Source organism: Lissotriton helveticus, chromosome 6 (genome assembly GCF_964261635.1).
Source record: "Lissotriton helveticus chromosome 6, aLisHel1.1, whole genome shotgun sequence".
In the NCBI taxonomy this organism is placed as follows: Eukaryota; Metazoa; Chordata; class Amphibia; order Caudata; family Salamandridae; genus Lissotriton; species Lissotriton helveticus.
The window spans coordinates 26,364,216-26,377,732 of record NC_136067.1 but is presented as its reverse complement, the minus strand read 5'-3'; the positions used below and the strand labels follow the sequence as shown (position 1 = coordinate 26,377,732).

At 46.9% G+C, this 13,517-nt stretch overlaps 1 protein-coding gene across 1 annotated transcript in view; it reads left to right on the top strand.

Moving 5' to 3' along the window:
* The window catches only part of LOC144762175 (solute carrier family 22 member 7-like), a 133,737-nt gene that overhangs the window by 25,838 nt on the left and 94,382 nt on the right, over window positions 1–13,517 (top strand). Inside the window, exon 2 of the mRNA XM_078647334.1 lies at window positions 8,741–8,844. Coding sequence (XP_078503460.1) covers window positions 8,741–8,844 — 104 coding nt within the window. The remainder of the gene's footprint in view (window positions 1–8,740; window positions 8,845–13,517) is intronic.

The following is a 13,517-nucleotide window of genomic DNA, read 5'->3' as shown; positions in this document are numbered from 1 at the left end:
ATGAAGGTGCAGGCTCCTGAGCTCGTCAGCTCACAGGAATTTGATACTCTCAGGGGGGTGGGAGCGCACCAGACACGCCCCAACGTAATTACCTCTTGCATGATGGTTTATGTAGTTCATTATTTCTCGCTCAATTCAAAGTGTTCATAGCCAGTGCTGTATTATTAGTTTCAATTCTTATCCCTAGACAAGTGTTTCATGATTCCTCAATCGTCAGTAGGGAAAAAAAGCAAAGTTCATAGGTTGCAGGGCATGCTGCCTTATCTCTCAGGACCAGTTCCACTCACAGCATGAAGGTGCAGGCTCCCGAGCTCGTCAGCTCACAGGAATTTGACACTCTCAGGGGGGTGGGAGCGCACCAGACACGCCCCAACGTAATTACCTCTTGCATGATGGTTCATGTAGTTCATTATTTCTCGCTCAATTCAAAGTGTTCATAGCCAGTGCTGTATTATTAGTTTCAATTCTTATCCCTAGACAAGTGTTTCATGATTCCTCAATCGTCAGTAGGGAGAAAAAGCAAAGTTCATAGGTTGCAGGGCATGCTTCCTTATCTCTCAGAAAACGTTCCACTCACAGCATGAAGGTGCAGGCTCCCGAGCTCGTCAGCTCACAGGAATTTGATACTCTCAGGGGGGTGGGAGCGCACCAGACACGCCCCAACATAATTACCTCTTGCATGATGGCTCATGTAGTTCATTATTTCTCGCTCAATTCAAAGTGTTCATAGCCAGTGCTGTATTATTAGTTTCAATTCTTATCCCTAGACACGTGTTTCATGATTCCTCATTCGTCAGTAGGGAAAAAAAGCAAAGTTCATAGGTTGCAGGGCATGCTGCCTTATCTCTCAGGACCAGTTCCACTCACAGCATGAAGGTGCAGGCTCCCGAGCTCGTCAGCTCACAGGAATTTGATACTCTCAGGGGGGTGGGAGCGCACCAGACACGCCCCAACGTAATTACCTCTTGCATGATGGTTCATGTAGTTCATTATTTCTCGCTCAATTCAAAGTGTTCATAGCCAGTGCTGTATTATTAGTTTCAATTCTTATCCCTAGACACGTGTTTCATGATTCCTCAATCGTCAGTAGGGAAAAAAAAGCAAAGTTCATAGGTTGCAGGGCATGCTGCCTTATCTCTCAGGACCAGTTCCACTCACAGCATGAAGGTGCAGGCTCCCGAGCTCGTCAGCTCACAGGAATTTGATACTCTCAGGGGGGTGGGAGCGCACCAGACACGCCCCAACGTAATTACCTCTTGCATGATGGTTCATGTAGTTCATTATTTCTCGCTCAATTCAAAGTGTTCATAGCCAGTGCTGTATTATTAGTTTCAATTCTTATCCCTAGACACGTGTTTCATGATTCTTCAATCGTCAGTAGGGAAAAAAGCAAAGTTCATAGGTTGCAGGGCATGCTGCCTTATCTCTCAGGACCAGTTCCACTCACAGCATGAAGGTGCAGGCTCCTGAGCTCGTCAGCTCACAGGAATTTGATACTCTCAGGGGGGTGGGAGCGCACCAGACACGCCCCAACGTAATTACCTCTTGTATGAAGGTTCATGTAGTTCATTATTTCTCGCTCAATTCAAAGTGTTCATAGCCAGTGCTGTATTATTAGTTTCAATTCTTATCCCTAGACACGTGTTTCATGATTCCTCAATCGTCAGTAGGGAAAAAAAGCAAAGTTCATAGGTTGCAGGGCATGCTGCCTTATCTCTCAGGACCAGTTCCACTCACAGCATGAAGGTGCAGGCTCCCGAGCTCGTCAGCTCACAGGAATTTGATACTCTCAGGGGGGTGGGAGCGCACCAGACACGCTCCAACGTAATTACCTCTTGCATGATGGTTCATGTAGTTCATTATTTCTCGCTCAATTCAAAGTGTTTATAGCCAGTGCTGTATTATTAGTTTCAATTCTTATCCCTAGACAAGTGTTTCATGATTCCTCAATCGTCAGTAGGGAAAAAAAGCAAAGTTCATAGTTTGCAGGGCATGCTGCCTTATCTCTCAGGACCAGTTCAACTCACAGCATGAAGGTGCAGGCTCCCGAGCTCGTCAGCTCACAGGAATTTGACACTCTCAGGGGGGTGGGAGCGCACCAGACACGCCCCAACGTAATTACCTCTTGCATGATGGTTCATGTAGTTCATTATTTCTCGCTCAATTCAAAGTGTTCATAGCCAGTGCTGTATTATTAGTTTCAATTCTTATCCCTAGACACGTGTTTCATGATTCCTCAATCGTCAGTATGGAAAAAAAGCAAAGTTCATAGGTTGCAGGGCATGCTTCCTTATCTCTCAGAAAACGTTCCACTCACAGCATGAAGGTGCAGGCTCCCGAGCTCGTCAGCTCACAGGAATTTGATACTCTCAGGGGGGTGGGAGCGCACCAGACACGCCCCAACATAATTACCTCTTGCATGATGGTTCATGTAGTTCATTATTTCTCGCTCAATTCAAAGTGTTCATAGCCAGTGCTGTATTATTAGTTTCAATTCTTATCCCTAGACACGTGTTTCATGATTCCTCATTCGTCAGTAGGGAAAAAAAGCAAAGTTCATAGGTTGCAGGGCATGCTGCCTTATCTCTCAGGACCAGTTCCACTCACAGCATGAAGGTGCAGGCTCCCGAGCTCGTCAGCTCACAGGAATTTGATACTCTCAGGGGGGTGGGAGCGCACCAGACACGCCCCAACGTAATTACCTCTTGCATGATGGTTCATGTAGTTCATTATTTCTCGCTCAATTCAAAGTGTTCATAGCCAGTGCTGTATTATTAGTTTCAATTCTTATCCCTAGACACGTGTTTCATGATTCCTCAATCGTCAGTAGGGAAAAAAAAGCAAAGTTCATAGGTTGCAGGGCATGCTGCCTTATCTCTCAGGACCAGTTCCACTCACAGCATGAAGGTGCAGGCTCCCGAGCTCGTCAGCTCACAGGAATTTGATACTCTCAGGGGGGTGGGAGCGCACCAGACACGCCCCAACGTAATTACCTCGTGCATGATGGTTCATGTAGTTCATTATTTCTCGCTCAATTCAAAGTGTTCATAGCCAGTGCTGTATTATTAGTTTCAATTCTTATCCCTAGACACGTGTTTCATGATTCCTCAATCGTCAGTAGGGAAAAAAGCAAAGTTCATAGGTTGCAGGGTATGCTGCCTTATCTCTCAGGACCAGTTCCACTCACAGCATGAAGGTGCAGGCTCCTGAGCTCGTCAGCTCACAGGAATTTGATACTCTCAGGGGGGTGGGAGCGCACCAGACACGCCCCAACGTAATTACCTCTTGTATGAAGGTTCATGTAGTTCATTATTTCTCGCTCAATTCAAAGTGTTCATAGCCAGTGCTGTATTATTAGTTTCAATTCTTATCCCTAGACACGTGTTTCATGATTCCTCAATCGTCAGTAGGGAAAAAAAGCAAAGTTCATAGGTTGCAGGGCATGCTGCCTTATCTCTCAGGACCAGTTCCACTCACAGCATGAAGGTGCAGGCTCCCGAGCTCGTCAGCTCACAGGAATTTGATACTCTCAGGGGGGTGGGAGCGCACCAGACACGCCCCAACGTAATTACCTCTTGCATGATGGTTCATGTAGTTCATTATTTCTCGCTCAATTCAAAGTGTTTATAGCCAGTGCTGTATTATTAGTTTCAATTCTTATCCCTAGACACGTGTTTCATGATTCCTCAATCGTCAGTAGGGAAAAAAAGCAAAGTTCATAGGTTGCAGGGCATGCTGCCTTATCTCTCAGGACCAGTTCCACTCACAGCATGAAGGTGCAGGCTCCCGAGCTCGTCAGCTCACAGGAATTTGATACTATCAGGGGGGTGGGAGCGCACCAGACACGCCCCAACGTAATTACCTCTTGCATGATGGTTCATGTAGTTCATTATTTCTCGCTCAATTCAAAGTGTTCATAGCCAGTGCTGTATTATTAGTTTCAATTCTTATCCCTAGACACGTGTTTCATGATTCCTCAATCGTCAGTAGGGAAAAAAAGCAAAGTTCATAGGTTGCAGGGCATGCTGCCTTATCTCTCAGGACCAGTTTCACTCACAGCATGAAGGTGCAGGCTCCCGAGCTCGTCTGCTCACAGGAATTTGATACTCTCAGGGGGGTGGGAGCGCACCAGACACGCCCCAACGTAATTACCTCTTGCATGATGGTTCATGTAGTTCATTATTTCTCGCTCAATTCAAAGTGTTCATAGCCAGTGCTGTATTATTAGTTTCAATTCTTATCCCTAGACACGTGTTTCATGATTCCTCAATCGTCAGTAGGGAAAAAAAGCAAAGTTCATAGGTTGCAGGGCATGCTGCCTTATCTCTCAGGACCAGTTCCACTCACAGCATGAAGGTGCAGGCTCCCGAGCTCGTCAGCTCACAGGAATTTGATACTCTCAGGGTGGTGGGAGCGCACCAGACACGCCCCAACGTAATTACCTCTTGCATGATGGTTCATGTAGTTCATTATTTCTCGCTCAATTCAAAGTGTTCATAGCCAGTGCTGTATTATTAGTTTCAATTCTTATCCCTAGACACGTGTTTCATGATTCCTCAATCGTCAGTAGGGAAAAAAAGCAAAGTTCATAGGTTGCAGGGCATGCTGCCTTATCTCTCAGGACCAGTTCCACTCACAGCATGAAGGTGCAGGCTCCCGAGCTCGTCAGCTCACAGGAATTTGATACTCTCAGGGGGGTGGGAGTGCACCAGACACGCCCCAACGTAATTACCTCTTGCATGATGGTTCATGTAGTTCATTATTTCTCGCTCAATTCAAAGTGTTTATAGCCAGTGCTGTATTATTAGTTTCAATTCTTATCCCTAGACACGTGTTTCATGATTCCTCAATCGTCAGTAGGGAAAAAAAGCAAAGTTAATAGGTTGCAGGGCATGCTGCCTTATCTCTCAGGACCAGTTCCACTCACAGCATGAAGGTGCAGGCTCCCGAGCTCGTCAGCTCACAGGAATTTGATACTATCAGGGGGGTGGGAGCGCACCAGACACGCCCCAACGTAATTACCTCTTGCATGATGGTTCATGTAGTTCATTATTTCTCGCTCAATTCAAAGTGTTCATAGCCAGTGCTGTATTATTAGTTTCAATTCTTATCCCTAGACACGTGTTTCATGATTCCTCAATCGTCAGTAGGGAAAAAAAGCAAAGTTCATAGGTTGCAGGGCATGCTGCCTTATCTCTCAGGACCAGTTTCACTCACAGCATGAAGGTGCAGGCTCCCGAGCTCGTCAGCTCACAGGAATTTGATACTCTCAGGGGGGTGGGAGTGCACCAGACACGCCCCAACGTAATTACCTCTTGCATGATGGTTCATGTAGTTCATTATTTCTCGCTCAATTCAAAGTGTTCATAGCCAGTGCTGTATTATTAGTTTCAATTCTTATCCCTAGACACGTGTTTCATGATTCCTCAATCGTCAGTAGGGAAAAAAAGCAAAGTTCATAGGTTGCAGGGCATGCTGCCTTATCTCTCAGGACCAGTTCCACTCACAGCATGAAGGTGCAGGCTCCCGAGCTCGTCAGCTCACAGGAATTTGATACTCTCAGGGTGGTGGGAGCGCACCAGACACGCCCCAACGTAATTACCTCTTGCATGATGGTTCATGTAGTTCATTATTTCTCGCTCAATTCAAAGTGTTCATAGCCAGTGCTGTATTATTAGTTTCAATTCTTATCCCTAGACACATGTTTCATGATTCCTCAATCGTCAGTAGGGAAAAAAAGCAAAGTTCATAGGTTGCAGGGCATGCTGCCTTATCTCTCAGGACCAGTTCCACTCACAGCATGAAGGCGCAGGCTGCCGAGCTCGTCAGCTCACAGGAATTTGATACTTTCAGGGGGGTGGGAGCGCACCAGACACGCCCCAACATAATTACCTCTTGCATGATGGTTTATGTAGTTCATTATTTCTCGCTCAATTCAAAGTGTTCATAGCCAGTGCTGTATTATTAGTTTCAATTCTTATCCCTAGACACGTGTTTCATGATTCCTCAATCGTCAGTAGGGAAAAAAGCAAAGTTCATAGGTTGCAGGGCATGCTGCCTTATCTCTCAGGACCAGTTCCACTCACAGCATGAAGGTGCAGGCTCCCGAGCTCGTCAGCTCACAGGAATTTGATACTATCAGGGGGGTGGGAGCGCACCAGACACGCCCCAACGTAATTACCTCTTGCATGATGGTTCATGTAGTTCATTATTTCTCGCTCAATTCAAAGTGTTCATAGCCAGTGCTGTATTATTAGTTTCAATTCTTATCCATAGACACGTGTTTCATGATTCCTCAATCGTCAGTAGGGAAAAAAAGCAAAGTTAATAGGTTGCAGGGCATGCTGCCTTATCTCTCAGGACCAGTTCCACTCACAGCATGAAGGTGCAGGCTCCTGAGCTCGTCAGCTCACAGGAATTTGATACTCTCAGGGGGGTGGGAGCGCACCAGACACGCCCCAACGTAATTACCTCGTGCATGATGGTTCATGTAGTTCATTATTTCTCGCTCAATTCAAAGTGTTCATAGCCAGTGCTGTATTATTAGTTTCAATTCTTATCCCTAGCCACGTGTTTCATGATTCCTCAATCGTCAGTAGGGAAAAAAAGCAAAGTTCATAGGTTGCAGGGCATGCTGCCTTATCTCTCAGGACCAGTTCCACTCACAGCATGAAGGTGCAGGCTCCCGAGCTCGTCAGCTCACAGGAATTTGATACTCGCAGGGGGGTGGGAGCGCACCAGACACGCCCCAACGTAATTACCTCTTGCATGATGGTTCATGTAGTTCATTATTTCTCGCTCAATTCAAAGTGTTCATAGCCAGTGCTGTATTATTAGTTTCAATTCTTATCCCTAGACACGTGTTTCATGATTCCTCAATCGTCAGTAGGGAAAAAAAGCAAAGTTCATAGGTTGCAGGGCATGCTGCCTTATCTCTCAGGACCAGTTCCACTCACAGCATGAAGGTGCAGGCTCCCGAGCTCGTCAGCTCACAGGAATTTGATACTCTCAGGGGGGTGGGAGCGCACCAGACACGCCCCAACGTAATTACCTCTTGCATGATGGTTCATGTAGTTCATTATTTCTCGCTCAATTCAAAGTGTTCATAGCCAGTGCTGTATTATTAGTTTCAATTCTTATCCCTAGACACGTGTTTCATGATTCCTCAATCGTCAGTAGGGAAAAAAAGCAAAGTTCATAGGTTGCAGGGCATGCTGCCTTATCTCTCAGGACCAGTTCCACTCACAGCATGAAGGCGCGGCCGGCCGCCCCTGTCACGTGGAGATGGTGGGGGTGGCTTCAGGCCTAGCGCGGCCGACTGGAGATCACGGCGGCCCACCTCAGGCTCCGGAGGCCGCCGCGGATACTCGTCACTCGGGGGCCGGGCTCTGGAGGTGATATGTTGAGGGCAGCGCTGTTAAGGGGGCCGAGCTGCCAGGTATCCTACAGCGCTCAAACCGCACAGCGCCTCGCGGGTCCAAGGAGCGCTTGAAAGTTCCTCACAGGTTTCGGCAGGTGAGTGCTTGAGGCGCGATTACGGCGCTTCTCTGAAGGCACACACAAGAGCGCTTTAGGCGCGATTACATCGCTTGATGGCCTATTAGCACTACAACCAAATTAGGCAGTTCTTGGGGCCAGAGCACTCGTAAGATATAGCGCTTGGAGGGGGATTACAGCGCTTCAGGCAGCAACAGTCTCTCGGCTCACAGTGCTTCTCAGGGCATTGCAGGGGAGCACTGAGGAGCAGCACAGTTCAGTTTCAGCAGAGGAGATAAGGCAGGACAGCGTTGGGGCCACAGGGCAGACAGAGGGGCAGAATTGGCACAGCCCAGTACCTGGCTGATACCCAGAAGTCCCGATTAGCGCACAGGAGTTTCTTCTTGGCGCTTGTTGGTTCTGGCGCCCTTGGGTTGAAGTTACTTGAAGAGAAGGGGGGGGTTTGAGTTGAAGGTTGGTCAAGCTTCCTCAGCAGGTCACTTCAGGTGGTCCCTGGGTTCTCCTCCCGCCGGGCCAGATCAGTGGGTTAGATCAGTGTTCTTTACTCAGCTTGGTGGGCAGCGCCTAAACCCTGTCCACCCCAGTGGTGTAGGTTCCTGACTAGGCCCTACCGCCAAGTCTCCTGAGTAGGGTCCCCCAGGTCAGTGATGCCCCAACTGACTAGAACGTTTCGCTCCCTTTTCTTTTATAGTGGCAGTTGGCAGTTGGTGAGCACTCCCCTATTCTGGAAGGTTCCAGGAGCTCCCTCACTCTAGCTATGGGCAGGCAGGCAGGCTGGCATTGCTACAATGTTTAGTGGTTCCAGCCAGCTCCTGGCAACTAGAGTGTGTCTAATAAGACCACGCTGCAGTAGCAGGGGTCAGTGGCAGCCATTTTGGGGGAAGAGAGCACCTGCACCTTAGCATTGATTAGCAATGGGAAGGTGCCCAGAGACCTAAGGCCAACAAAAAGAGGGTGGAAAAAGTAAGGCAAGGGCGAAAAAAACAGGGAGAGACCACCCTAGGGCTGACAGGTCTAACAGCCCCTAAATGTGGTACCAGGCTCTTCTGCCTTAGTGTCTGAGACTCTGGACTGTCTGTTCAAAAACAACATTCAGTGAAGATGGGGAGATACACTACACCTGCTCTGCTACATTAAGACATGGAGAGGATACTATAGCTCTGTAATTTATCTGAAACAGTCTCAGAGGGAATCAACTGGAGAAGAGAAATCCATCTCTGACACTGTCTCCTTTCTCTTTCAGTGGGACCTCGTGTGCGAGCATAAATGGCTCAATAAGGCCTCGGCCACCTTCTTCTTCATCGGGGTCACCGTGGGAGCAGTTTTGATTGGTTACCTTTGTGACAGGTACAGTATTGTATGTCCATTAGTTCCAAAATGTGTTTGAATTCTCCTACAAGAGGTGGACCACTTACTGATACTGATTGCAAAAGAGTTGTGCACAGCTGTGTTTGCTGGGGTTTTCCTGACTTTTTTAGGTGTATTTTAGGTATGCAGAAAGCAGCTTTCTGCCTGTTGGAGTGTGGCTGAGGATCATTTAGGGAAAGGTGTTCAACAAGTGGACAGATGTTGCTCTAACTCACTGGTAACCTTTCAGCATGCTATTGATGTTGCAGGTTCACTCAAATGTTATGTTATGTTATGTTATGTTTTGTTATGTTATGTTATGTTATGTTATGTTATGTTATGTTATGTTATGTTATGTTATGTTATGGTATGTTAGCTAATATATATAAAGCGCACGGCCACTCCTCCGAGTGTCCCTGCGCTGAGAAAAACATAGACCACATAACGTCGGCCTGAGCATTCCATTGCTATGAAGCTCACAACTGAAAGAGCCGCGTTTTCAGACTCTTCCTGAAAGTAAGGAGGTCCAGGCTCTGTCTAATGCAGAAGGGTAGGCTATTCCACAGCCGAAAGGCCACTGCATGAAAAGATCTACCCCCTACCAGGGAGAGCTGAACCCTTGGGGTTGAGATCAGAAGCTGGAAAGAAGATCTCAACGTACGCTGTGGAATCTAAGGTTGGACTCTATCCCTAAGGTAGGGGACTCCAATCTTGTGGAAAGCTTTAACCTTTTCCGTGCTCATGACGAGCTCATGACGAGCTCAGCTCGTCATGAGGCACGGCGCTCCGGTGCTCATGACCATCTGAGCTCGTCATGAGCCGTGAAACGCTCACACGTGGGGATAATTCCCCTGCTGTGCTGAGCGTTTCACGGGAACGGGTGTGGTCATGACAAGCTCAGCTCGCCATGAACACATGAGCACTGTGCCTCATGACGAGCTGAGCTCGTCATGAGCACCGGGGCGCTGTCCGCGCCCCCCGCCCCCAGCACAGCGGGGGAATATGCCCCTCACGGAAGGGGTTAAAGACCAGGGTTTTAAAATTAATTCTTATCCGCACTGGGGGCGAGTGTAGTGACGACAGAGCTGAGTAGTGTGGATTCTGAATCAGGTGACTGCATGCAGTTAATTTTCATTGGCCCGCAGCAGTCCGCCTTCAGCCGTGGGTGTCACCCGGCTTTGAAGTGGGTGGATTCAGAATTTTTATAGACAACTCACACCACTACTGGAGCACGTGAGCACATGGCACCTTGGCCCAAAGTGCCCATGTCAGGTTCGATGGCTACCTTTCTCCAGCCAGCCCAACATTCACATTAGAGGCCTCTCTCCACCCGCACATTAGAGACTGGGGGTTGATCAAATCCGTAACCCCTGGTATCCTAATGAGCTGTGAGTTGCCCTGCTCAAGCCAATCCTGGCACTGCTTTCACGCTGTGTGACAGCAAGGGAGAAGTCTCTGGATTTGCTGAGAGATGCTGCTAGACCAGTGTGCTGTTTGATTATTTAATTGCAAAGCCAGGAGGCGACGGCAGAAGAAGGATGGCATAGAGTGAGGTGGAGACCTCTGGACAGTTTGAAAGTAAATACTTTGAGTCAGGGGGAAGATGGAGGAGATCGCTGATTTTACCACCAGGGAAATTATATCTGGATAGTAACAAACATGTCCTAAATCAGATAATGGTGTGAGGGTGGGGTGTTATTTGCCGAGGGGCATGGCAGTGTTGTGGCACATTGTGCATTCAATATCCTACTCATTTTTTATGCCTGCGTAGAGTTAAGATTTCACTCATTTGGTACTGTACAAGTTATGTGTGTCTTCCTCCCAAGCTGAGTTATCAGAAGTTAGTTCCCCTCATTCTCTCAACATGGTAAACTCTGGAGCGTCAAGTTGCTAGTTCACATGCAACTTAAGGTATAGCAATTTCTTTTGGAAGACCAGTGTACATTTTCTGCTTTTTATGGGTTTCTGGTTGCTTCTCCTTTATCATTCCTTCTGCCCCAGTCTTAGACTTGAGCTGCGGATTTGCAAGTAAAGTACTCAAGGCATGCCAGCCTACGGATGTGCAATAGGAAAGTCCACTGAAGTCTAATACATGTTAAATGCAAAAACATAGCAAGCACTAAAAATACTTTAAGGGCCCAATTATGATGTCGGACGGATGGCCACCGAAGGCCTGTCAGTGGCAGTCCATCAGGCATGTGGTTCCGCGGTCCAACTCCTTCATTGTGATGTGCGGCGGTCAGAGGCAGCAGGTGAAGGGACCAACCGACGCTTTCAACGTGCTCAAGGAGCCTGCCCAACGGCCGGTCGGAATGTAATACCCTACAATGGGTCAGTGCCTGTTCAGACACCGACGGCCTTTCTATGGTGGTCTGGCCGCCACAGAAAGGCAGTCAGAAAGGGACTTTGGGGGGCCCCTAGTAGATCCCCCATCCTCCTGGGCCTCCACTATGGGGTCCCGGGAGCACCCATGCTGCCCCCCATACATCCATGCCCTTTGTGCCAGGCATCATGTGGTGCCTGGCACACAGTGCCGTGGTGTTTCCAAACATGCATGTATGCATTGCGACTTAAGATGTAGGCCTTTTGCAAAAAGTCAATGTTCCAACTGCCTACACGGCGGTCTGATCATAATTTGGAGGTTGGGACCGCTGCCTACTTATCAGGCGGTCCTCATGCCGAATCTATATTGCTCAATGAGGGCCTTTGTGTTAATTTGCAATTTCAATGGACCACAGCTATGAGCCAAGCATTATTTTTATGCCCGAAAGCACTGTCCACTTAAAGTCCTTTTCTGTGTAATTCTTCTCTAAAAAATGTTGGACCATTGGAGCAGTCAGCACTTTTTGCTTAATTCCTGAACGATGTTGAGACAATCTTTGATTAATTTGTTGACTGGTCTTTCCAATATATAATTTAGGACATGGGCATGTTATGGCATATACTAAATGCCAACTTTTGCAGTTTGTGAACTCTTTGTGAGTCCACTTGATGGAGTTAAAATAATGCACACAATTTGGTAGATCTTTAAGCAAAAATGAAAAACAATGTCATGTTTCCTCGTATTTACAGTGCAAATCTGTCATTTAGTTCTATGGTTTATTGTGACCTCTTTCAGTTTTTATGAGAGGACACATTTTGCACTAAGAAAATAACAATAGGAAACAAAAGCACTGTTATTTTGTTCCTATGCGTTTGTGTTAAATTTCGATCGCGAATGGACAGTTTGCGGTAAAACTTTACAGCGAAGTGGCATTATTTCCAGAATTTTGTGTACCAAGCATAACATGTCTTTATTTCTGCAAACCTGTTAAATGATGCGTAAGTATAAGCATAGTTGGTTAAAAAGGAATATGCTTAGAATAATTAGAAATATTTCCAAAATATGAATACAATGTAGATTAATTTACAATTTAGTATAGGTCAGTCTCTGAAAGATCAGTTGTGGGCTTTGTCAAATATTCAGTTACTACGAGGCAATCGTGGGGTTCCCCCTCTTTGGCGGGGGGCATTAGAGAAACCGGGTGTACAGTGGGGCAGAGAACTAGGGTGATGGGAGGAGCAGAGAATAAAAGCACCTTGTATCTGGACAATCTGGCATTGGAAAAGTGTTGGGTCTTGGTGTTGAGAGCAAGAACAGAATGAGGCAGAGCGAAACTCAAGGTATCAAAGTTTCAACCAATAGAATGCTTTCAGGGTGCTTCGTCAGGAGGGCAGCAATGTCTACAGAGCAGAGGCATTGAGGAATACCCACTGCTACCTGGGGGAATGTGCAGGAATAGCATGACTTTTTCTGATCACCATGAACTTGCACCAGTACTCCAAGAGCAAATCCTTGTCAGACTCACAGGGGCATATTAACAAGGGCATTATTGCCGCTTTAGCGGGAATTTTTCCCACGAAAGCGGCGATAATTTTATCGCCCTATTAGCAAGCTGTTGCTAACAATAATTAGCGACAGCTTTTAGGAGATAGCGACCGGTTTGAGGCCCGCTTTGCATGTCAGTGATATTTATCGGCATGTAAAGTGGGCGTACCCAACCTGTTAGCGACTGAAAGCAGTCGCTAACACAGCTATCGCCTATTAGCAAGGCAGGCGATGCGATAAAAAAAATTGCAAGCGCGAATATCGCCAAAACCTAACGCCTGCTCTGACCACTTCTTAACCTGTATATCCAATGAGAGGTGGATATTCAGGTTAAGACCCTACTGGCGATAATGCCTCAATATCGCTATCGCCGGATATTTTATCGCTTTCGAGATAAACGTTGCTAATAGCGCGTTATCTCAGCGATAATATCCGGCAATGCGCGGCGATAAAAAAAATGCGCTAAGCTCATTTAGTGATAAATATCGCTATTTGTTGCTAATAAGCCCCACAGTTCCCTTGTACTGATGTCTGGACTATGATGCTGCCCTGTTTTACCAATCTTGTACTCGGAGGAGGATAGGAAGCCCCTTTCACGTAGGGTTAAAGGGGAATTGGAAGAGACACATCACTGCGTAGCACCCACAGAAAAAATGCACAAAATACATTAAAAACATCATATTCCAAACACACTGCATGTAAGTATAAAATCAATAACCTATACATATAAAACACTCCAAACACACAAATTAATTTCTTTTTCAATAATACGTATAATTCAGCAGCAGTAGGGTGTCTTGATAAT